The sequence below is a fragment of the Delphinapterus leucas genome, chromosome 6 (assembly GCF_059928025.1).
Source record: "Delphinapterus leucas isolate spDelLeu-1000000601 "Yukka" chromosome 6, BTC_Dleu_Yukka2, whole genome shotgun sequence".
In the NCBI taxonomy this organism is placed as follows: domain Eukaryota; kingdom Metazoa; phylum Chordata; class Mammalia; order Artiodactyla; family Monodontidae; genus Delphinapterus; species Delphinapterus leucas.
In genome coordinates, this window is record NC_143134.1 from 88,956,630 (window position 1) to 88,983,891 (window position 27,262).

General features: G+C 37.2%; 1 protein-coding gene across 5 annotated transcripts in view; it reads right to left on the reverse strand.

The window, feature by feature from the left end:
* RNF38 (ring finger protein 38) overlaps positions 1 to 27,262 on the reverse strand; it is a 123,714-nt gene that overhangs the window by 19,959 nt on the left and 76,493 nt on the right. For all 5 annotated transcript variants that reach the window (XM_089913399.1, XM_089913398.1, XM_089913397.1 and 2 more), the window contains 2 exons: positions 18,903 to 19,096; positions 10,686 to 10,899 (listed from right to left, as the gene is read on the reverse strand). In XM_089913399.1, the coding sequence (XP_089769525.1) occupies positions 10,686 to 10,899; positions 18,903 to 19,096 (408 nt within the window). The remainder of the gene's footprint in view (positions 1 to 10,685; positions 10,900 to 18,902; positions 19,097 to 27,262) is intronic.

Genomic DNA, 27,262 nt, shown 5'->3' on the forward strand with positions numbered 1-27,262 from the left:
CCAGCTGCTGGTGGGGGACTCTGATGGCAAGGAGATGGGAGGAACCCCAAAGTGAACTAGTAGGATGTAGGGGGACTGAGTGGGGAGGAGAAGTGCAGGCCAGACAGGATCAGTGCCCCTGAGGCCAGGGAGATCAGGAGAGGCAGGTGGGAGGGGCCCTCCCAGACCAGAGGAGCAGGAGAGGTGGGAGGGAGTTTGCCCCACCCACTCGAGCCCAGGAAGCCTTCTGGGCTCCCAGGTGAGGTCCCCTGCCCTCTGAGACCAGAGGTGGGGGGCATACCTGGGTTCTTTCTGTTCCTTGAGCCTAAGCCCCACCCCCCACAGTCTTTTCCAGCCCTGTGGGTCCTAAGCATTGGCCCCACCCACCACCCAAACCTCACCCTTGCTTAGGCCCTGCCCTCCACAGCCAAGGCCTCCCCCCCCACCTTTTTTTCCTTTTCCCCCCTCCTTTTTACTACTGTGGTACTGATGTACCTTCCAGTTGTTGTTTCATCTAATTTTTATTTTTATATTCTTCCTAACATCTGTTAGTTTCCTAGTCTAATTTTATTTTTTACTTTGTTATTGTTGTGGTTCCCACTGTCCCAACTGTGCCCCAGGCAGCTTGTGGGATCTTGGTTCACAAGCCTGGGGTCGGGCTGAAGCTCCTGCGGTGGGAGCCCTGAGGCCGAACCACTGGACTAACAGAGAACCTCAGACCCTAGGGAATATTCACCAGAGTGAGGTCTCACAGAGGTCCCCATCTCAGCACCAAGATCCAGCTCTACCCAATAGCCTACAAACCCCAGTGTTCGAAGCCTCAGGCCAAACAACCATTAAGACAGGATCACAATCGCACTCATAAAAAAAAAAAAAAAAAAAAAAAAAGAAAGAGAGAGAGAGAGAGGATGCAAAAAAATATGTCACAGATGAAGGAGCAAGGTAAAAACCTGTAAGACCAAATAAATGAAGAGGAAAAAGTCAATCTACCTGAAAAAGAATTCAGAGTAATGACAGTAAAGAAGATCCAGAATCTTGGAAACAGAATGGAGGCACAATTGAGAAAATACAAAAAATATTTAACAAATATCTAGAAGAACTAAAGAACAAACAAACAGAGATGAACAACACAATAAATGAAATGAAAAATAAACTAGAAGGAATCAATAACAGAATAACTGAGGCAGAAGAATGAACAAGTGAGCTGGAAGACAAAATGGTGGAAATAACTGCTGAGGAGCAGAATAAATAAGAATGAAAAGAATTGAAGACAATCTCACAGACCTCTGGGACAATACTAAACGCACCAACATTCAAATTATAGGGGTCCCAGAAGAAGAAGAGAAAAAGAAAGGGTTTGAGAAAATATTTGAAGAGATTATAGTGGAAAACTTCCCTAACATGGGAAAGGAAATAATCACCCAAGTCCAGGAAGCACAGAGAGTCCCATACAGGATAAACCCTAGGAAAAAACACACCAAGACACATATTAACCAAACTAACAAAAATTAAATTCAAAGAAAAAATATTAAAAGCAGCAAGGGAAAAACAAAAAAAACATACAAAGGAATCCCTATAAGGTTATCAGCTGATTTTTCAGCAGAAATTCTGAAGGCCAGAAGGGAGTGGCAGAATATACTTAAAGTAATGAAAGAGAAAAACCTACAACCAAGGCAAGGATCTCATTCAGATTCTACGGAGAAGTCAAAAGCTTTTCAGACAAACAAAAGCTAAGAGAATTCAGCACCATCAAACCAGCTTTACAACAAATGCTAAAGAAATTTCTCTAAGTGGGAAACACAAGAGAAGAAAAAGACACACAAAAACAAACCCCAAACAATTAAGAGAATGGTAATAGGAACATACATATCAACAATAAACCTGAATGTAAACAGATTAGATGCCCTAACCAAAAGACACAGACTGGCTGAATGGATACAAAAACAAGACCCATATATATGCTGTCTACAAGAGACCCACTTCAGACCTAGGGACAAATACAGACTGAAAGTGAAGGGATGGAAAAAGATATCCCATGCAAATGGAAATCAAAAGGAAGCTGAAGTAGCAATACTTGTATCAGATAAAATAGACTTTAAAATAAACACTGTTACAGGGCTAAGGAGGGACACTACATAATGATCAAAGGATCAATCTAAGAATAAGATATAACAATTATAAACGTTTATACACCCAACATAGGAGCACTTCAATACATAAGGCAAATGCTAACAACCACGAAAGGAGAGATCAACAGTAAAACAATCATAGTAGGGGACTTTAACGCCCCACTTACACCAATGGACAGATCATCCAAACAAAATAAAGAAGGAAACACAAGCTTTAAATGACACAATAGATCAGACAGATCTAATGGATATTTATAGAACACTACACCCACAAGTGGCAGAATACACTTTCTTCTCAAGTGGACATGGAACATCCTCCAGGACAGATCACATCTTGGGTCACAAATCAAGCCTCGGAAAATTTAAGAAAATTGAAATCATAGCAAGCATCTTTTCTGACCACAACGCTATGAGATTGGTAATCAATTACAGGGAAAAACCTGTAAAAACACAAATACATGGAGGCTAAACACTGAGCTAGTTGATAACCAAGAGATCACTGAAGAAATCAAAGAAGAAATTAAAAAATACATAGAAACAAATGACAACAAAAATACAACGACCCTAAACCTATGGGACGCAGCAAAAGTAGTTCTAAGAGGGAAGTTTATAGCAATTCAATCTCGCCTCAAGAAACAAGAAAAATCTCAAATAAACAATCTAACCCTATACTTAAAACAACTAGAGAAAGAAGAACAAAGAAAACCCAAAGTCAGTAGAAGGAAAGAAATCATAAAGATCAGAGCAAAAATAAATGAAATATAAACAAAGAAAACAACAGCAAACATCAATAAAACTAAAACCTGGCTCTTTGAGAAGATAAACATAATTGATAAACCCTTAGCCAGACTCATCAAGAAAAAAGGGAGAGGACACAAATCAATAAAATAAGAAATGAAAAAAGAGAAATCACAACTGACACTGCAGAAATACAAAGTTTTATAAAAGACTACTACAAACAACTATATGCCAATAAAATGGACAACCATGAAGAAATGGACAAATTCTTGGAAAGGTACAATTTTACAAGACGGAACCAGGAAGAATTAGAAAATATAAACAGACCTAACATAAGTAATTAAATTGAAAACATAATTAAAAATCTTCCAACAACAAAAGTCCAGGACCAGATGGCTTCACAGGCGAATTCTATCAAACATGTAAAGAAGAGCTAACACCGATCCTTCTCAAACTCTTCCAAAAAACTGCAGAGGGAGAAACACTCCCAAATTCATTCTATGAAGCCACCATCACCCTGATACCAAAACCAGAAAAAGATAACACAAAAAAAGAAAATTATAGACCAATATCACTGATGAACATAGATACAAAAATCCTGAACAAAATACTAGCAAACAGAATCCAACAGCACATTAAAAGGATCACCATGATCAAGTGGGATTTATCCCAGGGATGCAAGGATTCTTCAATATACACAAATCAATCAATGTGATACACCACATTAACAAATTAAGGAATAAAAACCATACGATCTCAGATGCAGAAAAAGCTTCTGACAAAATTCAACACCGATTTATGATTAAAAACTCTCCAGAAAATAGGCATAGAGGGAACCTACCTCAACATAATAAAGGCCAAATATGACAAACCCACAGCAAACATCATACTCAATGGTGAAAAACTGAAAGCATTTCCACTAAGATCAGGAACAAGACAAGGATGTCCACTCTTGCCACTATTATTCAACATAGTCTTGGAAGTCCTAGCCACGGCAATCAGAGAAGAAAAAGAAATAAAAGGAATACAAATTGGAAAACAAGCAGCAAAACCGTCACCGCTTGCAGATGACGTGATACTATACATAGAAAATCCTAAGATGCCACCAGAAAACTACTAGAACTAATCAATGGATTCGGTAAGGTTGCAGGATACAAAATTAATGCACAGAAATCTCTGGCATTCCTATACACCAACAACGAAAAATCAGAAAGAGAAATTAAGGAAACACTCCCATTTACCACCGCAACAAAAAGAATAAAATACCTAGGAATAAACCTGCCTAAGGAGGCGAAAGACTTGTACTCAGCAAACTATGTAACACTGATGAAAGAGATCAAAAATGACATAAACAGATGGAGAAATATACCATGTTCTTGGATTGGAAGAATCAATATTGTTATCTACAGATCACAATACAGCAATCTACAGATTCAATGCAATCCCTATCAAACTACGAATGGCATCCTTCACAGAATTAGAACAAAATACTTTACAATTTGTATGGAAACACAAAAGACCCCGAATAGCCAAAGTAATCTTGAGAAAGAAAAGCGGAGTTGGAGGAATCAGGCTCCCTGACTTCAAACTATACCACAAAGCTACAGTATTCAAGACAGTATGGTACTGTCATAAAAACAGAAATACAGATCAATGGTACAAGATAGAATGCCCAGAGATAAACCCACGCACATATGGGCACCTAATTTACAACAAAGGAGGCAAGAACATACAATGGAGAAAGGACAGCCTCTTCAATAAGTGATGCTGGGAAAACTGGAAAGCTACATGTAAAAGAATGAAATTAGAACACTACCTAACACCATACACAAAAATAAACGCTAAGTGGATTAAAGACCTAAATATAAGACCAGACACTATAAAACTCTTAGAGGAAAACATAGGAAAAACACTCTTTGACATAAACCACAGCAAGATCTTTTCTGACCCACCTCCTAAAGTAACAGAAATAAAAACAAAAATAAACAAATTGGACTTCATTAAACTTAAAAGCTTTTGCACAGCAAAGGAAACCATAAACAAGACAAAAAGACAACCCTCAGAATGGCAGAAAATATTTGCAAATGAAACAACCAAGGATTAACTTCCAAAATATACAAACAGCTCATGGAGCTCAATATCAAAAAAACAAACATTCCAGTTAAAAAATGAGTGGAAGACCTAAACAGATATTTCACCAAGGAAGACATACACATGGCCAAGAAGCACATGAAAAGATGCTCAACATCACTAATTAATATTAGAGAAATGCAAATCAAAACTATAATGAGGTATCACCTCATGACGCTCAGAACGGCCATCATCAAAAAAATCTACAAACAGTAAATGCCAGAGAGGGTGTGGTGAAAAGGGAACCCTCTTGCACTGTTGGTAGGAATGTAAACTGATACAGCCACTATGGAGAACAGTATGGAGGTTCCTTAAAAAACTAAAAATAGGGGCTTCCCTGGTGGCGCAGTGGTTGAGAGTCCGCCTGCCGATGCAGGGGACGCGGGTTCGTGCCCCGGTCCAGGAAGATCCCACATGCCGTGGAGTGGCTAGGCCTGTAAGCCATGGCCACTGAGCCTGCACGTCTGGAGCCTGTGCTCTGCAACGGGAGAGGCCACAACGGTGAGAGGCCTGCGTGCCGCAAAAAAAAAAAAAAAAAAAAAACTAAAAATAGAACTACCATATGACCCAGCAATCCCACTACTGGGCATATACCCTGAGAAAACCATAATTCAGAAAGAGATATGTACCACAATGTTCACTGCAGCACTATTTACAATAGCCAGGACATGGAAGCAACCTAAATGTCCACTGACAGATGAATGGATAATGAAGATGTGGCACATATATACAATGGAATATTACTCAGCCATTAAAAGAAACGAAACTGAGTTATTTGTAGTGAGGTGGATGGACCTAGAGTCTGTCATACAGAGTGAGGTAAGTCAGAAAGAGAAAAACAAATACTGTATGCTAACGCATATATATGGAATCTTAAAAAATAAAAAAGGTACTGATGAACGTAGTTGCAGGGCAGGAATAAAGAGGTAGACACAGAAAATGGACTTGAGGACATGGGGTTGGAGGGTGAAGCTGGGGCAAAGTGAGAGTAGCATAGACATATATCCACTACTGAATGTAAAATAGTTGGCTGGTGAGAAGCAGCAGCATAGCACAGGGAGACTGGCTCAGTGCTTTGAGATGACATAGAAGGGTGGGATAGGGAGGATGGGAGGAAGGCTAAAGAGGGAGGGGACAGGGGGACATGTGTATGCATATGGCTGATACGCTTTGTTGTGCAACAGAAACTAACACAGTATTGTGAAGTAATTATACTCCAATAAAGATCAAGAAAAAAAAGAAATAGGTTATGTGAACTCACTGTAGATCTATTTCTGTTGGTTTTCATTTGTAGTCCTTTTTTCCTCACATACTTGGTTAACTTTGTTTACTGCTTACTGTCCTTGAACTTTTTGAAAACTAGCCTGAAGATTTCTTCCTCCAAAGAGAATCTGCATGTTTTCTAGGCCCCTGCCATCCCAAGTACTTTCACTAATTTCACAGTATGATATGAATTTGGCCGCAAATTACATTTGTTTCTGATCACTCTTATTCTAAGGATACAGCCCTTTAAGGTGCCTATTTTACCTAAGAAGGGTCACCTATGTAGGAAGGGACTCCTTAAACAGTGGTCTCTGATTCCTGTTCTCTTGTGCCTCATGATGGGACTTAAAATTGAAGTTCAAGTTTGCATAAATGAACAACATGCCTTCAGGATAGAACTATCATCCCTACTATCCCTTAAATTTTGACCTGGCAATTCCTTCTGATCTTTAAGCTCTTTTGATGCTTTTAGGATATTAATAATTTACCTAGTATAGTCAATTGTCCTCAATCAATGGGGATGGTCTCAATAACCTTGCCTACCAGCTCTAGAAAATAAAACTCCCTCTTCCATTATAAGACCTTTTATTGGACATGATGGCTAAATTTTATATTTTTGCATCTATTAACAAAACATTCTCCCTTTAGAGTGTTGATGAAATCTATTACTTTAAAACATTTCCTGGGCTTCCCTGGTGGCGCAGTGGTTAAGAATCCGTCTGCCAATGCAGGGGACACAGGTTTGAGCACCGGTCCAAGAAGATCCCACCTACCATGGGGCAACTAAGCCTGTGCGCCACAACTACTGAGCCTCCGCTCTAGAGCCTGTGCTCCACAACAAGAGAAGCCACCGCAAGGAGAAGCCCACGCACGGCAACAAAGAGTAGCCCCTGCTCACCGCAGCTAGAGAAAGCCCGCGCACAGCAACGAAGACCCAACGCAGCACCAACGCAGCCCAAAACAAAAACAAACTAAAAAAAAGTTTTCCTAATGTTGAACTTATCCTGCATTGCCAGGATAAACTCTAATAATCATTATTTCAACTTTGCTAATAGACTATTTTAGTATAACACTAGCTATGGTTTATTATTTAAAGCATCTGCATCTGTATTCAAGAGGGAAACTAGTTGAACGCTTTCATCTGTTGTACTGTCTGAGGTTTTATTATTAAGGTTATGTAAGCTTCACAAAATATACTTTGAAAATTTCTATCTTTGTCTATGATGTGGAATAGTTTAAATTGCAACTTTCAGTTCTTTATAGAGATTAGACAGAATTCAGATGTAATCTATAAAGACAGGTTTTTTATTATGCCTTTAATTTCTTCCATTGCTATTGGTCTGTTCAGGTTTTCTATGTCTTGTGTTGTTCTGGTGTTTACATATGCAATTGTTTCATTTTTCAATATGTAGACCCAATAAGTAACTTTATATAAACGAGATACCATCTTTTCTGAAATTAAGTCTTTTCCTTTTCTTTCTTTGGTTCCATCTCTACCCTCCTTCCCTTTCCCTTCACTTTAGCACTCACCCCCCTCACGCCTAGTATATATTTCTCCGTATTCTTCTCTATGTTCAGAGTCCTATGTATACAAATATTTAATCACCATGTTTTACAAAATTGAACATAACACTTTCCTCAATTTTGTTTTTCTTGCTCAACCATATCTTGCAGATATCACTCACATTCCTGGCATAATTCTAAGTAATTCTTTGTAACAGATTCATTCCATGGTATGAAGGTATCCTAATTTATTCTACTAATGATAAGCAATCACTTCATTCATACTTTGTTTCTATGGATTTGCCTATTTTAGACACTTCATATAAATGAAATCATACAAACTGTGAATCTGTAGCCTTTTGTGACTGGCTTCTTTTACTAAGCATGTTTTCAAGGTTAACCCATGTGGTAGCATGAATTAGTACTTCACTACTTTTTGAGTAATATTCCACTGCACAGATACACCGTATTGCATCTATTCATCAGCTGATCGACATAAGTTATTGCTTTCTGTACACGTAATTTGCATTTAGGCACTGTATCAAATTCTTTCAAACTAGAATATCTTGTGTTTTCTTCTACTACAATTATATAATGAGAGGGAGAAAGATACAATGATTTCTTTCAATGTTTTATATCCATTACAATATCATTCTGCATTTGGTAGAACTCCTAACATAACACTGAATAAATACGAACAGAGCAAGCATCTCTCTAGTTGCTGATTTGTCACTCACAGATTAGGATACTTGCTATTAGTTTTATTTATTATAATTAATTTCCTTCTTGCTCTATTTTGTTAGAGTTCTTAGTAAACTTTAACTGACTTTTCAACATCTTTTGATTATAATCATATGCTTTTTCTTCTATTATTTGCTAATGCGATATGATTTTCATACAAAACTATCGTCTCTTACTTGGAATAGATCTTATTTGGTCACAGTTTATTACTCTTTTGATATGGTGCTATAGTGTACTTTCTAAACATCTATTTAGAAATTCTGCCTATGCATTAGGGAGTTTGGGGGGATTACTATATTTGCTTTTGGTATTAAAACTATGCTGGTTTCACAAAATAGAGAGTTTGACTTATTAAAAAAAAGCCGCCTGGAATTATTTGAGCACTCTCTAAAGGTTAGAGAAAACAGCTGTGAAGCTATCTTGTCACCATGCCTTGGTAAATCTCTGATTAGCTTTCACACTTCTGTGGTAATTCAAATTTTCCTGTTATTATTGGGTCAATTTTTGGAACTTCAAGTTTTCTTTTGTCCCCCCCAGGGTTATATATAAAATTTCATTATAATAGTTAATAATGAAGCAATACTTGAGCACTTACCACTTGCACTAGTTTAAGTGCTCAGAATGGATTAACTCTTAATTCTTTCAACATCCCTTATGAAACAGGTGCTATTTTCATTTTACAACTGAAAAAATTCTTTGAATGTTTCCTACATATAGAGATATATCTTTTTATCATTCCTACTCTTCTTTACATTTGTTCTTTTTTCTATAACCAAGCTCAGAAGAGGTGTGCCATCCTTACCAACTTTTCAAAGCACTAGGATTGGGTTTTCTTTGTGCTACTTCCCTTATTAAAAGAATAGATTTTCAAATCATTAATTTTAGTTGTTTGCCTGGTAAGTTACTCATCCCAATTCCTTTTGGTTTACTCTGTAACATTTCACCCTAATTACTCAAGCAATTAGTGTTCATAATGAAGGTTTATAAAAATTTCTTGGAGAACAGCTTTGGCCTGTCCCACTGACTATGGTATGAAGATTTTTCCTTTACAACCTTGCCTCAAATATTTCAGTGTCATTTTTTTAAAATCTTTTTTTAAAACTTATGATTTACAGTTTTATCACATTATGACCACAAAAAATATGGTGTGGAAAAACTTTTCTTTTTAAAACTTATTATTATGTGATTAATTTTTTTAAGTGTTTCATGAACATAAAGGGAAAGAACATGGCTGAAGGAAGAAGGATGTCTGAGCAAAATCACATTTTCTTTCAACTGTCAGTATACGGTACTTTCATTGTTTTCCAGCATCCAGTGCAGTAGATTAAAAAAAAAAAAAAAATCAAACGCTAGTCTGATTTGATTTCCTCTCCTTTGTAATTTCTGCTGTCTATAAACTTGGAAAATTTTTTTTCCTTATCCTTAAAATCCAGAAACTTTATAAGAATATGTCTAGATTTGTCTTTTTTAAAATAATATTTATTTACTTATTTATTTTGGCTGCGCCGAGTCTTAGTTCTGGCATGCAGGATCTTTTAGTTGCGGCATGCATGTGGGATCTAGTTCCCCGACCAGGGATTGAACCCGGCCCCCTGCATTGGGAGCATGGAGTCTTACCCACTGGACCACAAGCGAAGTCCCTAGATTTGTGTCTTTTTTGACCTCAGAAAATCATACAATTTTGGTCTCAGGCTCTAAGGACTGGCAAACCCTCTTCTCAGCTAGTTCCTCAGTTCCTGGAAGGAACAAAGGGAAAGGAAGCTCTGTACCTGTCATCTCCATGGAGACCTAGAGAAACTTGTAATCAAAGATGCACCCAACTGTCTTGCCTACTGAATTACTCCAGAAGAAACCGGAAGGGAGAGGGAAACAGGAATATAGACTCAAACCACCAGCTGTCTGATATCTGCTATAAGTCCTGTATTGGTCATTTTAAACCAACTATTATAATGAAGTCATTCTGAGCTTTCACAACCTTGATCCTAATTTTTTAAAGTTCAACCTTCTTCTAAGGAAGCTGTGTAGAATTTAAATTTTAATCCTCAATGAAGAATGATGAACTTACCTAAAATAGCTTCATTTTGGGTAAAACTGTTTCCTTTTAGGTAAAATTAAAAGAAATCTACAATAAAAAACAACCAACCTCAATAAACTGCTACCAACTTTCAGCATCTGTATTTCCTGGGCATTCTGTTACTATACCTGATCATGTATGTCAACCATTACTGCATTCTGCTGGGGTGGATGAGCAGCAGGGTGTAATAGACGGGGAGATACATTCGGAGGGTGGAAGGCTCGAGGTTCCTCTATTGCTTGCTGCTGTGCATAAGGGAGATGGTGATAATTTTCATCTTGACTAATGGAATTATGTCGAGACAGACGATCCCTTCTTCCTCTCTGGCGCCTGACAGGAGGACTGTAATATAGAAAAATGTCAAAAAGGTTGTTATAATGTTTACTGTTGTGATCCATCAGGATTCTGTATTGTCTCTCGTTGTAATCCATTAGTAGTATATGCTAAGGTAGGCTTGAGTATTAAAGAATTGCTGTGGTTCATCATCAGCTCTGAACACTTACAAATTTAAACAGAATGTATATGTTTTTCAAAATATAACAGAAGTAAACAAAATTGATAATCAGCTCTGAGATTATTTAGAAATCAATAGCCAATCACTGTCATTTTGGGGGAGGGGGTTTAATTGTATAAAATTGATCCTTTTATAGGCAAATATAGTCAAATATCAGCAATTTCATATGGTTTAACCTATTATTTTGCCTCCTTTATTTTATAAACATTTTAGAACAAATTTTAATTTGCATATGTATCTTGGCCGTAATCCACATATGCCTAATGGGCATTTTATGTTTGTCTATCTGGCTAAGACACATAGAAAAGACATAGTTCCTATATGCCCAAAATGACAATTTTAAAAAATGAGAGTAGAAAATACATAAAATAACTAAAAAACATTTAATTTGTTGACAATTGCAAATAATCGAGTAATTGGGTAAATGCTGAGAATGGAAATGATGGCAAAATAGCGTCAGCATAAATGTTCCAGTAATATACAGAATTTTTAGGTAGAATCTGGTTACTGAAGGAAACCACTTTTACTCCCCATGCACTTGTCATGGACATAGTTTAACACAAATAACAAGTTATCATGAGTAGACTTCCATCTTCCACTTCCCTACAATTCCACAATTCAGCTCCACTGCTTTTTACAATGCCTCAGCATGCATAACAATTCGAAAAAGCAGCAGGCCTCATTAAAAATGTACTCCACATTAGGCAAAAGAGGCCGAACAGCCCCCTTCAAGACACAGTTGCGCACAGCCACCTCAGCAGCATTTACTGAGGACAGGTCACCTTTCCCTTAATTGTTGCACTCTGCACCTCTAAATCTGTTTCTTCTCACTCTCAACTGCCCAATCTTAAAAAGAAAAAGGGATACTCCTTTGCAACATCAACTCCTCTACAGTGCTCTTAAAACTAACCCCCAGGTTCTTGCTCCATTTATTGCTTCCTCTATCTTTATTTTCAGCATAACTCTTTTTTGCATTTCTGCTTCAAAACTGACATACTGTATTTCACTGATTTTCAGATGCCATCCACCTTCGAACTCACTTTAATGTTTTATTTTGAGATAATTTTAATATAATTTTTGTGTACCCCTCACTCAGCTTTCCTTCATGTTAATATCTTCCATTAGAATAATTATCAAAATTAGGAAATAAACCTTGGTATCATACTGTTAACTAAACAACAGAATGTATTCAGACTTTACCCAGTTTTTCTACCAATATCCCCTCACGGTCTAAAAATCCAGTGCAGGATCCCATTATTGCATATAGTGGTCATGTTTCCTTAGTCTTCTCCAATCCATGACAGTTCCTCAGTCTTTCACGACCTTGATACCTCTGAAGACATATTTACTCTGCAGAATACCCAGATGTGTCTGATGTTTTCGCATGATCTGCATGACGTTATGCATTACTGGAAAGGATATCACAGAGGTGATAGGCCCTTTTCAGTGCATTGTATCCAGGGGCACATGACATCACATCCATCACTCATGCCTATGTATTTACCACCAATCACTTGGCTAAATTGGTTTCTGCCAAGACCCTCTACTACAAAATCACCATTCTTCCCTTTGTAATTACCAAATACTTGGCGGGGGGGGAGATACTTTGAGACCATGCAAATATTTTGCTTCTGCTAAAAGTTTTGCCAATAACTTTAGCATGCATGAATGGACCTTCAGCTATCACTATTATAATATTCTAATGGTGATTTTCTACTCCCCTCATTTCTTCCACATGTATTAACTGGAATTCCATAAGGAAGAACTGTTCCCTCTCTCCCATTTATTTGTTTATTCACTTATTTATGAGTATGGGCTAATGGATATTTATTTTATTCTTTAGGTTATAATCCACACTATTGTTTTATTTTGTTGTTAAAATTATTTCAACTTTGTCCAATGGGAGCACTTTCAGTTTAGCTCCTGTGCCCTTTTACTACTGTTCCTTACTATACGGACAATATGCTCTAGGCTTATCTTGTATTTTCCCTACACCAATTCTGGAATTAACCAGTTCTCCAGAGCCCTGGTTCCTTTGACTGTGGAATGGTATTTAGAAGGTAAGTGTGCTGACTGCTACACTATTTCTAGTCTCTCTAAGAGAAAAGAACAAGAAAATTTATCTATGTATACTAATTCATGTATATGTACGTATCTTTATACCTGTAAAAATATTTTAAAGGACTGTTTAATGTATCACTGAAAAGAGGAGGAAAGCTGCCAATTAGATTATACTATACCATCAATTTAGAGACATTATGATGTGAAAAACTGTGTACCTTACAATCAAAATTGAAAATATATGCCCAGATCACTCATCTCCCGAAAAAACACTCAGCCTGTCCACAAACTTTAAGGGTCCCTTTTAATATTGTTTTATTCTGTTGTTGCTTCTTGCTCTCACTTCCCTACTCAAACATAATTTCAATAACTCAAACTTAACACAAATTAAGATCCAAGCTCTCACGCTGACACATAAGTTCCTTGACAATTTTGGTCCTTGTCTTTACTGAATTGCCTCTCATTAAATCTGTTATGTATGCCTTTGTAGTAGAACATTTAGAAAGCAGAATTATTGGAAAATCTAGAAATAATAAACAGTGATAAGATGGACAAATATTTCTTTCAGTTGACTTTTATATCTATGGTAGGTACTACTTTGTCACTTTGTTTTAGATGTATCACTTGTGAACAGCACAAAGCTCTTCCCTCCTGGTCTCACTGACCTGCCTTTTGTTGGATTGCATTTTCTATATATGTTGTTTATCTGTTTCATTGTGTGGAAGCTATATGTTCCAGTTCTATTCTTCTAGTGACTACACTTGAATTTTTAAACACATAATTCAATTTTTCTAAAAACATCTAGATTGCACATTTTTACTTCTCTCTGCTCTGTCCCCATTTTACATTCAGATCTTTCCTGAAATTTTTTCTCTTTTTTTGAATAGACCTTTATTCAGACTTAGCAGTATGTCTTTTTTGTTTCCTTTCCTAATCAAATGGTATTAAATCCTACTTCTTGCATTTATTCTTCCACTTCCTAGAGTACAGTATTTAATAATTCTTTCAAGAAGGTTCTCTTTTTTTCTTTTATTATTTCTTTTTTAATTGTAGTTGCTGTACAATATTACATAAGTTACAGGTGTACAATACAGTGATTCACAATTTTAAAGGTTATGTTCCACTTATAGTCATTATGAAATACTGGCTATACTCCCCGTGTTGTACAATAAATGTACCCTTGCAGCTTATTTTATACCTAATAGTTTGTACCTCTTATCCTCTACCCTTATATTAGCCCTCTCCGTCCTCCTTCCCTCTCCCCACTGGTAACCACTAGTTTGTTCTCTGTATCTGTGAGTCTGCTTCTTTCTTTACATTCAACTAGTTAGCTGTATTTTTTAGATTCCATATATATAAGTGATGTCATACAGTATTTGTTTTTCTCTGACTTATTTTACTTGGCATAATGCCCTCCAAGTCCATCCATGTTGCTGCAAATGGCAAAATTTCGGCCTTTTTAATGGCTGAGTAGTATTCCATTGTGTGGAACACACACACACACACATCCTTTATCCATTCACCTGTTGATGGACACTTAGGTTGCTTCCATACCTTGGCAATCGTAAATAATGCTGCTATGAACACTGGGGTGCATATGTTTCTGAATTAGTATTTTTGGGTTTTTTGGATATCTACCCAGGAGTGAAACTGCTGGATCATATGGTAGTTTTGTTTTTAGTGTTTTTGAGAAATCTTCATACTATTTTCCACAGTGGCTACACCAATTTACATTCCCACCAACAGTGTATGAGGGTTCTCTTTTTTCCACACCTTTGCTAACATTTGTTTTTTGCGTTCTTTTCGATAATAGCTGTTCTGCCAGGTGTGAGGTGGTATCTCATTGTGGTTTTGATTTGCATTTCCCTGATGATTAGCAATACTGAGCATCTTTCCATGTACCTGTTGGCCACCTGCACTTCCTCTCTGAAAAACTGTCTACTCAGGTCTTCTGCCCATTTTTTAACTGAGTTTTTTTTTTGACATTGAGTTGTATGAGCTGTTTATATATGTTCGATATTAACCCCATATTGGTCATATCATTTGCAAACATCTTCTCCCATTCAGTAGGCTGTCTTTTCATTTTGTCGATGAATTTTGTGCTGTGCAAAAGCTTTTAAGTTTAATTAAGTCCAATTTGTTTATTTTTGCTTCAATTTTCTTCTCTTTAGGAGACAGATCCAAAAAATACTGCTGCAATTTATGTGAAAGAGTTCACCTATGTTTTGCTCTAGGAGTTTTATAGTATCTAGTCTTACATTTAGCTGTTTAATCCATTTTGAATTTATTTCTGTATATTGTGTTAGAGAATGTTCTAATTTTATTTTTTTACATGTAGCTGTCCAGTTTTCCCAGCACCACTTACTGAAGAGGCTGTCTTTTCTCCATTGTATATTCTTGCCTCCTTTGCCACAGACTGACCATACTGCGTGGGTTTATTTCTGGGCTTTCCATCCTGTTCCATTGATCTATGTGTCTGTTTTTATGCCAGTATCATACTGTCTTGATGACTGTAGCTTTGTAGTATATAGTCTGAAGTCAGGGAGCATGATTCCTTCAGCTCTGTTGTTTTTTCTCAAGATTGTTTTGGCCATTCAGGATATTTTGTGTCTCCATACAAACTTTAAAATTATTTGTTCTAGTTCTGCGAAAAATGCCATTGGTATTTTGATGGAGACTGCACTGAATCTGTAGATTGCCTTGGGTAGTATGGTCCTTTTAACATTAATTCTTCCAATCCAAGAACACGGTATATCTTTCCATCTGTTTTTGTCATCCTCAATTTTTTTCATCAGTGCCTTACAGTTTTCCAAGTACACGTCTTTTAACTCCTTAAGTAGGTTTATTCCTAGGTATTTTATTCTTTTTGATGTGATGGTAAATGAGACTGTTTCCTTAATTTCTCTTTTTGATAGTTTGTCATTCACATATAGAAATGCAACAGATTTATGTATATTAATTCTGTATCCTGCAACTCTACTGAATTCATCGATGAGCTCTAGTAGTTTCCTGGTGGCATCTTTAGGATTTTCTATGCATAGTATCACATCATCTGCAAACAGTGACAATTTTACTTCTTCCTTTCCAACTTGGATTCCTTTTCTTTTTCCTGTCTGACTGCTTTGGCTACGACATCCAAAACTATGTTAAGTAAAAGTGGCGAGAGTGGACATCCTCGTCTTATTCCTGATCTTGGAGGGAACGCTTTCAGGTTTTCACCGTTGAGTATGATGTCAGCTGTAGGTTTGTCATATAAGGCCTTTATTATGTTGAGGTATGTGCCCTCTATGCCCACTTTCTGGAGAGTTTTTAATCATAAATGGATGCTAAATCTTATCAAAAGCTTTTTCTACATCTATTGAAACGATTATATGGTTTTTATTCTTCAATTTGTTAATGTTGTGTATCACACTGATTGACTTGTGGATACTGAAAAACCCTTGCAACCCCAGGATAAATCCCTCTTGATCATGATGTATGATTCAGGGAGGATCTCTTATTGTTCAACATTCTTCATCTCTGAATGTTTGTGCATACTCTTAAATTTCACCAAGATCGTGCTCAACAGTCTTTCTTCAATTTTTAAAAAAATATTTATTTATTTATGGATGCATTGGGTCTTCGTTGCTGCATACAGGCTTTCTCTAGTTGCGGCGAGCGGGGGCTACTCTTCGTTGTGGTGCACGGGTTTCTCATTGCAATGGCTTCTCTTGTTGTGGAGCACAGTCTCTAGGTGCACGGGCTTCAGTAGTTGTGGCACGTGGGCTTCAGTAGTTGTGGCTCGCAGGCTCTAGAGCGCAGGCTCAGTAGTTGTGGCGCACAGGCTTAGTTGCTCCGTGGCATGTGGGATCTTCCCGGACCAGGGCTCAAACCCGCATCCCCTGCACTGGCAGGCAGATTCTTAACCACTGCGCCACCAGAGAAGTCCCTCTTCAATTCTTGAAAATGATTTTGTACTATTTCTGTCTAAATTGTTCCCTTCTATTGTTTCCGCCTGGAAATATGATTAGACATACTCAGAACTGATGACTCTTGCCTATATTTAAATTTCTTTTCCACACTTTCCATTTTGCCCTTTTACACTACATTCTGGGAAAATTCCTTCACTTGATCTTCCAGGGACCAAGATGCTTTTTCTGCCTGTTTATTAATTTTACCAACTAAGATTTCCAGTTGATTTTTATGGATACAATCTCTTCCACTTCTCTCATGCTACACTTATTCTAAAATTCTATTTTGTTTATTCTCTTAATTGTTTTATTTCTTCTATTAATGGTTTCTTCAAGTTCTTTCTTGTATTGAGTTTCAGTGCCCTTCTTTCACTTTGTTGGCTTTCCTCAAATGTTTGCAAGTGATGACAAATCACAGGACAGGGGTTATCAGAAGGAGGGTTTTTAATGCTCTATTTTAACCTAGGTGTTGGGCACACCTGTGTGTTATCCTTTTAAGTGTACACTTGTTTTACAAGTTCTCCTGAATGTACGTCACATTTCGCCATAAAGCAATAGGAAAGATTACAGCAGGGGCTCAGGCTGTAACCTTGAAACAACCAACCTTATTTCCTCATGCTATAACATTTAACAGCTATAAAATATTTTACCTGGTTGGCATAACATTATTTTACTTAAACATTCCCATATAATTGGGTAATACTGCACCAGATAATGTAAAAGTCTTAGTGTGTCAACAAAATACAGCTCAGGAACAGGTTTATCTTGTCTTATTTGGAACAATGAATGATGGGTTTTAAGACTCCTTCAGTATTAGCCCTAATAAAATACCACAGACTCACTTAAACAATAGAAATTCATCTTCTCACAGTCCTAGAGACTATGTCCAAGATCAAGATGCCAGCATGGCTGGTTTCTAGCGAGAGCTCTCTTCCTAGAGTCTCCTCTTATAAGGACACTAATCCTCTTGGATCAGGGCCCCATCCTTATGACCTCATTCAGCCTAAATTACTTCCTTAGAGGCCTCATCTCTAAATACATCCACACTGGGGGCTAAGGCATCAACCTATGGATCTTCAGGAGACACAAACATTTAGTCTGTAATACCACATCCTGGACATATAAACAGTTGCCTCATCCCAAGTATGCTCTATTTCCTTGGAAGAAGAAAGGTATGACCTCAGACAACTTCTAAAGAGGAAGCAGCTCAGGAAATGTATTCCCCTGGGAAGGAAAAGTAAGGGGCAAGTCCTATATGGAAGACAGGACTGAAAGTCAAACTAAATTTCAGTCACTCTTCATATCACAGGCTCCACAATTTTAAAGAAACTTAATTAAGCTCCCAGTTGCCTTAGAGGATACAGAAGGAATATCTGGAGAGAGGTTATTCATTTCTAAGAATGGAGTGGATAAGAATTGCGCGAAAAAGAGGTTGCTCATTCCTAAGACCATGGTTCTATATTTCCTTACAGTTATAAACTATAAAATGCATTTTTCAGTAATATGGATTGAAGGCTAGCCCACAAAAAGTCTTAAACCTTAAGGTAGTTGAATTCACATATAATGGTACGGATTGATTTTAGGTAAACCAATTTAGCCTTTCAATTTCTTCTTCTGTCAGCCACAAGCTAAATGAACTCTCATGATGGACTGTAGAAATCTAAACAACTTGTAACGTTGTTTCTCGTGTGTAAGCGTAGAAGTAAAAAGGTGTTGATGTGTTCATAAAATTCCTACAGAAAAAATGCTTTCTGATGTTAAAAAAAATTCACAAATCTACCAATGACCACAAATTTAATAAGTAACTGTAACCAACTAACCTTCTTCTGTTGCGTGCAGGTGTGTTGCATCGTTCCCCTGAGAAGTGATGTTGGCTTGGTCGAACTGAAGGGGGCTGCCTATTTGATGTCATCTCCCATGGTCGCATTGGTGGTGAGGGAGCTGGTGATGCTGATGTATAATCAAAGACTGAATGAGAGAGGCGCTGTCTCTTGGGACTTGGACTATCTTCACTCTGCCAATGCAACAAAATCAATCAACTGAATAAAATCTTTTAAGGATTTTTGCATTACTGTTTACATGCATAGGTGTTTAAGTATGTTTACCACAAAGTGTAAAGGAGGGAAAATACACCATCAACCTGAATTAAATACCTTTAAAAGATACGAGGGGTGGGGTCGGAAAGGGAGATACACAGTAAATAATATCAAATGAAAAGTTAACGTTTCTTTAAAATATCATAAAATTAACCAGGTAACAACACACAAGGTACACAACAGGGCAATAAACAATTTCTATGGTACTTGACCACCTCTTTAAAGCTCTAATTCAACTGAGAAGATCTACTATCCTCCCATCAGTTAACAGTTACTCTTTTAGGCATTAATTGTTAGCTGAGAGATCAATTTAGGAGGGGGTATAATTTTTTTTTTAACATCTTTATTGGGGTATAATTGCTTTACAACGGTGTGTCAGTTTCTGCTTAAGGGGGTATAATTTAAGTAGGCCCTTGATTTGATTTAAAATCACACTTGCCTGCCTTCTTTATTCCTGTTATTTAAGGCCATTACATTTATTATTTAATAATGTTTATGTGGACAAAGTAAAATTTATTTAAAACATTAAAAAACAGTCAACTGATCTAGTTCTTAACTAGAATATCATAGAATATCTTTGGGAAAGACATGGCATTTCAGGTAGATCATGGGAGTGGTAGATAATTAAAAACCCATACCTGTTAATGTTGAAGCACAGTCTCAAGTTTTCAAGGGTTTAGCTATAAAATTGGTGTGGATCACTTAACTGAATTATTAACTCTCCAGGATTCCCCACACAACTCAATTTTCCAATTGAGTCTCTCATCAAAACTGTCAAAATTACAAGTTAACTGAAAGTCTGATATGGGCTGTGTGTTTTCTAATAGAGCCTCTCCTATCTCCAGTCTACTCCTGCAAATTCTAATCATTTGGGCATTAGGGAACTTTTGATTGGCACCTGCTGCTAGAACAAAAATGTTAATATTAGCTAAAGAATATATGAGGTTACATACTATGTTAGATTTTAAAATATAAGCATATAAAACAGAACTGATTAAACTGATGGGAATGAAGCAAACTGCTAAATGGTTACTTTTGATCATTCTAAATTATTTAGCAGATGTATTCAAAAAACCATGTCATTTTCCTTCTATACTTAAGAATATTATAATTCACATTTGTTATAACTAAAATAGAAAATAGTTTTCAGAACCATATACAAATACTCTTGTAACTTTCCTCACACTAACCTTATTTTCTCCCTATATTTAATGGTGCTATTAAAAATAGTTGTTTTTAACCCCTTGATTTTAATAAGAAAATCAGTTATGTTCTGATAATCCTAAAACTTAGAAAGTGAAAAATAACCATTAATATTTAGATATTCTGATTAAAACAAAACAACAGAACAACTAAGACTTGACAAACTCATACATGAACTACACATAAGCATTAGAAATGTGATCTCCACGTGTGGTAAAACAGACTTGATTAACATTGACTTTTTGAGGTACAATATGCTAGCAACCAATCATAATCATTGGCTTTCATATGTATAAATCTGTACCGCAAAGCTTGATGCAAGCTAAGACATGGAACTCTGAATTCTAAAAATTCACTGCCCAAATGGAGGAGAATGCTACAGATCCACAAAATAACTAAGTATTGAAAAAACACTTAGGCTATCAACCTTTACATATTTTCAGTGATGTTCAGGTTGTGGGTTAGCATATTCTTATTTTACAACAAATGCATTACTTTTAAGAGTGGAGATAAGGAAAGATGACTGAGAAAGTTTCCCATCCCTTCTCTTTGTGTTGTGAAAGGTTCTCAGTGTGTAAGAAGAGACAAAGACTAGGAAGTGGGGCTCCCCTGGTGGCGCAGTGGTTGAGAGTCCGCCTGCCAATGCAGGCGACACAGGTTCGTGCCCCGGTTCGGGAAGATCCCACATGCCACAGAGCGGCTGGGCCCGTGAGCCATGGCCACTGAGCCTGTGCGTCCGGAGCCTGTGCTCCGCAATGGGAGAGGCCACAACAGTGAGAGGCCCACGTACAGCCAAAAAAAAAAAAAAAGACGTGGAAGTGAGCTCTTCATTAGGATTATGGTAATAAGCCTTAGTTTTTCACTCAAAGTAACAGGAAACCACAACTGATATTTAGTGACATGGGATTACTAAAAGGTTATTTTACTATATGCAATATGGTTTCATCATATTCCTTATCAAGTTTAATACTCTAAGGAACTGCATAAAAAATTCTCAGTTTCCAGAAAAAGAAAGGGGGAGTAACCTACAAAGAAAAAGAATTAGATTAGCATTAGACTTCCCACAGAAAACAAAAGATGCTAAAGTGCTCTGGGGGAAAATAATGTTGAATCTAGAGTTTTATACTCCAATCAAACTATTAGTCTAGTATAAGGGAAAAAACAAAGACCTTGCCAGATGTATTAAGATTCAAAGTTGCTTCTCACATATCCATTCAGAAAATTTTACTTGATTGATTTTTATGTATGCGTGCATGCTCTCTCCTTCACCTGGGGACATATATATAAATACAGGATCCAAGAAATAGAAGTAACCCAGAAGTGCAATGAAAAGAAATCCCAGGGTGATGGCAGTACAGCAGGTCTGAAAAACAATCATTACAAATTAGAACAAATCAGAGGACTTTGAGAAAAATACCATACACAATGTGGATTCAAAAACAGTATGATTGAGAACTTACAAGTTCTTAATAAAACTTAAGCCCACAGCTCTCTTATCATAAGAAATATAAAAAGGCAATCACGGACTTCCCTGCTGGTCCAGTGGTAAAGAATCTGCCTTCCAATGCAGGGGACGCGGGTTCAATCCCTGGTCGGGCACCTAAGCCCGCGCACCTCAACAAGAGAGCCCGCGTGCCACAAACTACAGAGCGCATGCACTCTGGAGCCTGCGCGCCACAACTAGAGAGAGAAAACCCGCACACCACAACTAGAGAGAAGCCGCGTGCCCCAATGAAGAGCCCACGTGCCTCGATGAAGACCCCGTGCGCTGCAACAAAGACCCAATGCAGCCAAAAAAATAAAGAAAATAAATATTTTAAAAAAAAAAGGCAATCAGAGAGTGGAGGACAAATCCATATCATTTTGTCACCTAAAGCATCCTCTGAGTAGGATAGGTAGTCAAAAGATTACAACTCCTCCTCCATGGGCCAAACATGCTACTTGGTTCTGCAATGACTATACAAGTATCCTAATACTATGAAGAATGTTTATTGGTTTTCAATTATTATAATCAACATAGGACAAGGCATGAAAGATCACTGTTGTAGTTACAGAACAGAAATAAGTATAAATAAGTATAATAAAATAAGTATTTTATCAAATAAACTTTGATATAAAGTAACTATAATGACTTCTGTGACAAAATCATGGACTAAAAGTGAAAATCCTAACATAAACATCTAGAAATAATGCTTTAAATACAAAAAAAAATTTTTAAAGGTATTGCTGGATTCAGAGAAAAAGAGAAATTTCCAAGGACCAGAAACAAAGAGGAAAACTGAAAACCAGGTTTGTTTTTTGATATTCGCAGGAGGGAGAGAAGATAAGGTCCTATCACTGAGACCCCTGCATAAGGCCAAAATTTCCAAAGTACTATGCTTTCAATAAAAGGGAAGACTAGAAGAAGTCAGCCATTGGCACAGTGTCTACTCTGTATGTACTGAGAACTGGAGAAGGGATCACATCCCTGAGAACTCAAACCACAGGTTAGCTCCTCACACTAAGGCTGGGGTTCAAATTTTTCACTACCCATGTTGTCTGTGAACCTCTAAACTTAGAAATTAATATAAAAACTGATCTAGAATTATGCTACCACAACGACTCTTGACAGAAGTAAATGTAAAGCAGAATCTGGAGGAATACTCCTATTACCTAGGCTAGTGGTTCTCAAACTTTTGCATGCATCAGAAACACCAGATTGTTGGGTCCACTCCCCAGTCTCTGATTCAGACAGTTTGGATTGGGACCCAAGAATTTTGCATTTCTAACATGATCCCATATGATGCTTGGTATTGCTCGTCTGGGACTACACTCTGAGAACCACTGAACTAAGAGATAAGGGACTCTCTTAAGAAAAGTCCCTAAGGATAAATTCACCATTACAGAAAAATTTATGTTTTGAAATCTCAGGAGGGAGCAGTTCCCTCCTGTCCCTGCTGACTCTGTGCCTGTAGGCTGACTTTAGAAAGTACCAGATGTTGACAACTTAAACCTGTAAGATGTTGAGTGAAGTCAGGTACTAGTACTGTCTCTACTGGTATAGAATACTGTAGAGATATTACAGTACAGAATACGGATGCAGATTCAGGGATCAAGGGAGGAAGGACAGAAGAAAATTAGCCAGCTAGCTTTTATACTCAGTATTCAGCATCTGATAAAATGATTACAGGATTACACCTCTGTAACACCAAATCTTCATAACCAAAACATTATTAGAAGTGAAAACAACCCATAAGAAAGTATTCCACAGTTTCGAAAAAAGCAAATCAGAAATGATTAAATGCTAAATACCACAGGAGAAAAAAAATACAAACACACGTGCATATGTATAAACACACACACATAAAATATAAATAATATTTATATATATGTCAGTCAGGAAGTCTTGAAGATAATGCAAACTTTCCCCAAAGCATAAACAGGTTCCAAGTTCTAGATTAAAAATGGTGATTGAAAAGTGCCTCTGATTTCAGCAAACACTAGTGAGCCCCAAGGACTTCTCAAAGGAACAAGGGGGCAACTAGAGTCGGGGAGATAAAATCTCCAATAACCTGGTCCGCTCTCCCCTCATTATTCAGGACTACCATTCATCTCAGATTTACAAATAAATAAGCATAGCAAGATTTTTGAGTTCCCAATCCTCTTTTAAACTTCCAGACTCTATTTGCCTTATGCTATCTGACAAAAGATTAAGTTTCTCATTCCACAACCATTAAATTTAAATGGCCTGGGAGAGGAAATACTTACTGAATTCCATTCATGTAAAATAAGAGACATGAAAGCACTTAGAAAACTGAAACACTCTACATAAAGCAACTTGCTAAGAATAACCACCAAGACAGATCCCTTTTTGTAAATAATAATAACTTTACATTTGAATCACATAATGTACAAAATGATCTCTACACATTCTTTCATTTAATTTTCCACAAACGAAGTCTTTGTTTAAACTATATTCAAATTTATGTAAAATATGTTTCTATTAGTGAAGATGTACAAAAGACAATTCAGTGAATATACTGCCTTTGAACTACACAACATATATATAGTCCTGTTTCATATACTTCACAAAGGACTTTAATTTTCTAATGCACAGCTTTGATTCCTCTGCTCAAAAGATTTCAGAACAAAATCCAACCTCCTAACCACTCAAACAGTACATCCTCCTGGAATGTTATTTTACTTGTAGGTACGGGAGGGAAAAGAGACTTCAAATATTCTGTTTTCAAAAGTTACCAGACCATGCATTAAAAAAAAAAAAAAAAATCAGAACTTTGCTTTTTGACATGGTCCAAGTCTGTGTTTTTTCATAAAAGGCCAAAGAACAGAACAATTTTATGTGCAGTGAGTGCTTGCAAAGGGAATGTAGTGGTATAACATATTGCAATTCCATCATAATGAAGAGGATAAAATACCGTGTGAAAATATTATGTTTCTATATTCATTGGCCATAACTGCTAACCCAGCAGTGGCTTCCTGAGTTTAGGGAGGGCTGTTTGGCTAATTTCTGAATAATGTATTAACAACCTTAAGCCCTAGATTTTTCTTAGAACATCACTGGTTCACAAAAACTGATTTACCTTGATGCTGTAATTGTACTGTTTTCAAATGCTATATTTAGTTCCACAGAAGCCATAAACAAGGATCAATGAAATAATCTGAAGCATAAACATGAAACCAACAAAAACAGAAAAGCTGCTAAGAACAACCTGAAATCAAGGGATCCCTGTGAATCAAGGGATCCCTCCACATGGAGTCATTCTGCAGACAACTGAAGCTCAGACTAGATATGTTAATTCAGGACTTTTTGGTATACTACAGATAGATGGTACGTCAACGAAGTTACAGGCATTGACAAAAATTGTTCAAAATAGTTTATACAATGAAAAGGAAGCCCAATACTGAACGCTGAGAAGCTCCAACATTTTATGTTGAGTACCTGATGAGAGGAGAGTGGAGTGTGATGGTGAAAGCCAGTGTAATGGAGTTTCAACTAAGAGGTCATGTAGAATGAGGGCTGCAAAACATCCAGTTTTTTTTTTTTTCTAACATCTTTATTGGAGTGTAATTGTTTTACAATGGTGTGCTAGTTTCTGCTTTATAACAAAGTGAATGAGTTATACATATATTCCCATATCTCTTCCCTCTTGCGTCTCCCTCCCTCTCACCCTCCCTATCCCACCCCTCCAGGAGGTCACAAAGCACCGAGCTGATCTCCCTGTGCTATGCGGCTGCTTCCCACTAGCTATCTACCTTACGTTTGGTAGTGTATATATGTCCGTGCCTCTCTCTCGCTTTGTCACAGCTTACCCTTCCCCCTCCCCATATCCTCAAGTCCATTCTCTAGTAGGTCTGTGTCTTTATTCCTGTCTTACCCCTAGGTTCTTCATGACTTTTTTTTCCTTAAATTCCATATATATGTGTTAGCATACGGTATTTGTCTTTCTCTTTCTGACTTACTTCACTCTGTATGACACTCTAGGTCTATCCACCTCATTACAAATAGCTCAATTTCATTTCTTTTTATGACTGAGTAATATTCCATTGTATATATGTGCCACATCTTTATCCATTCATCCGATGATGGGACACTTAGGTTGTTTCCCATCCACTGTGTTTTAACAACATGGAACTCACTGACTTGAAACTATTTCTTTACAATATGATTTAGTATCTTTATGGTGTATTTCCCTTTATGACAATTTTTGGAAAAGTTTTTGTTCCTGTCTTCCCTGGTGGCGCAGTGGTTGAAAGTCCGCCTGCCGATGCAGGGGACATGGGTTCGTGCCCCGGTCCGGGAAGATTCCACGTGCCGCGGAGCAGCTGGGCCCGTGAACCATGGCCACTGAGCCTGCGGGTCCAGAGCCTGTGCTCCGCAATGGGTGAGAGGCCACAACAGTGAGAGGCCCACATACTGAAAAAAGAAATACATGCACCCTTACGTTCATAGCAGCATTGTACACAATAGCCAAGACATGGAAACAACCTAAATGTCCATCAATAGAAGAATGGATAACGAATGTGTGAGGGGTGTGTGTGTGTGTGTGTGTGTATACACACACACAAATGGAATACTACCCAGCCATAAAAAAGAACGAAATAATGCCATGTGCAGCAACATGGATGGAACTAGAGATTATCATGCTAAGTGAAGTCAGAAAGAGAAAGACAAATACCATATGATATCACTAAAGTATGGTACCAATGGACCTATCTACAAAACAGAAACAAACTCACAGACATAGAGAACAGACTTGTGGTTGCCAAGGGGGAGAGGACTGGGGGAGGGGTGGAGTGGGAGGTTGGGGTTAGCTTTTCTATATAGAATGGATAAACAACAAGGTCCTACTGTATAGCACAGAAAACTATATTCAATATCCTATGATAAACCATAATGGAAAATATTTTTAAAAAGAATATATGTATATGTTAAACACACACACACCTGAAATCACGGGTTGTGCCACACCTGAAATTCAAGTTCCCCACGATGTACATGACTTTTTAATGAGAGCATACAATCTTCAATCACCATCACTGAATTGGTTGGTAGCACGAAACTGCTAATTTTAAAATTATAGGGGGCTGATAGCAAACAGACATGAGGGAATTTTGGGGGGTGCTGAAACTATCCTATATCTTGATTGTAATGGTCCCACATCTGTATGTGTTTGTCAAAACTCACAGACCTGTACACGGAAAAAGGTGAATTTTACTGTATGTTAATTATACCTTAATTTTAATTTAAAAAAATTACAGGAGGCACTTTGATTCTAATTTTAAATATAGGCTTATTTTTATAGAGACGCAAATGTGCATCTACTTAAACCTCTTTTGTAGGGGGAAAAAAAAGAGCAAGAAATACACAAAGCCATCATTTT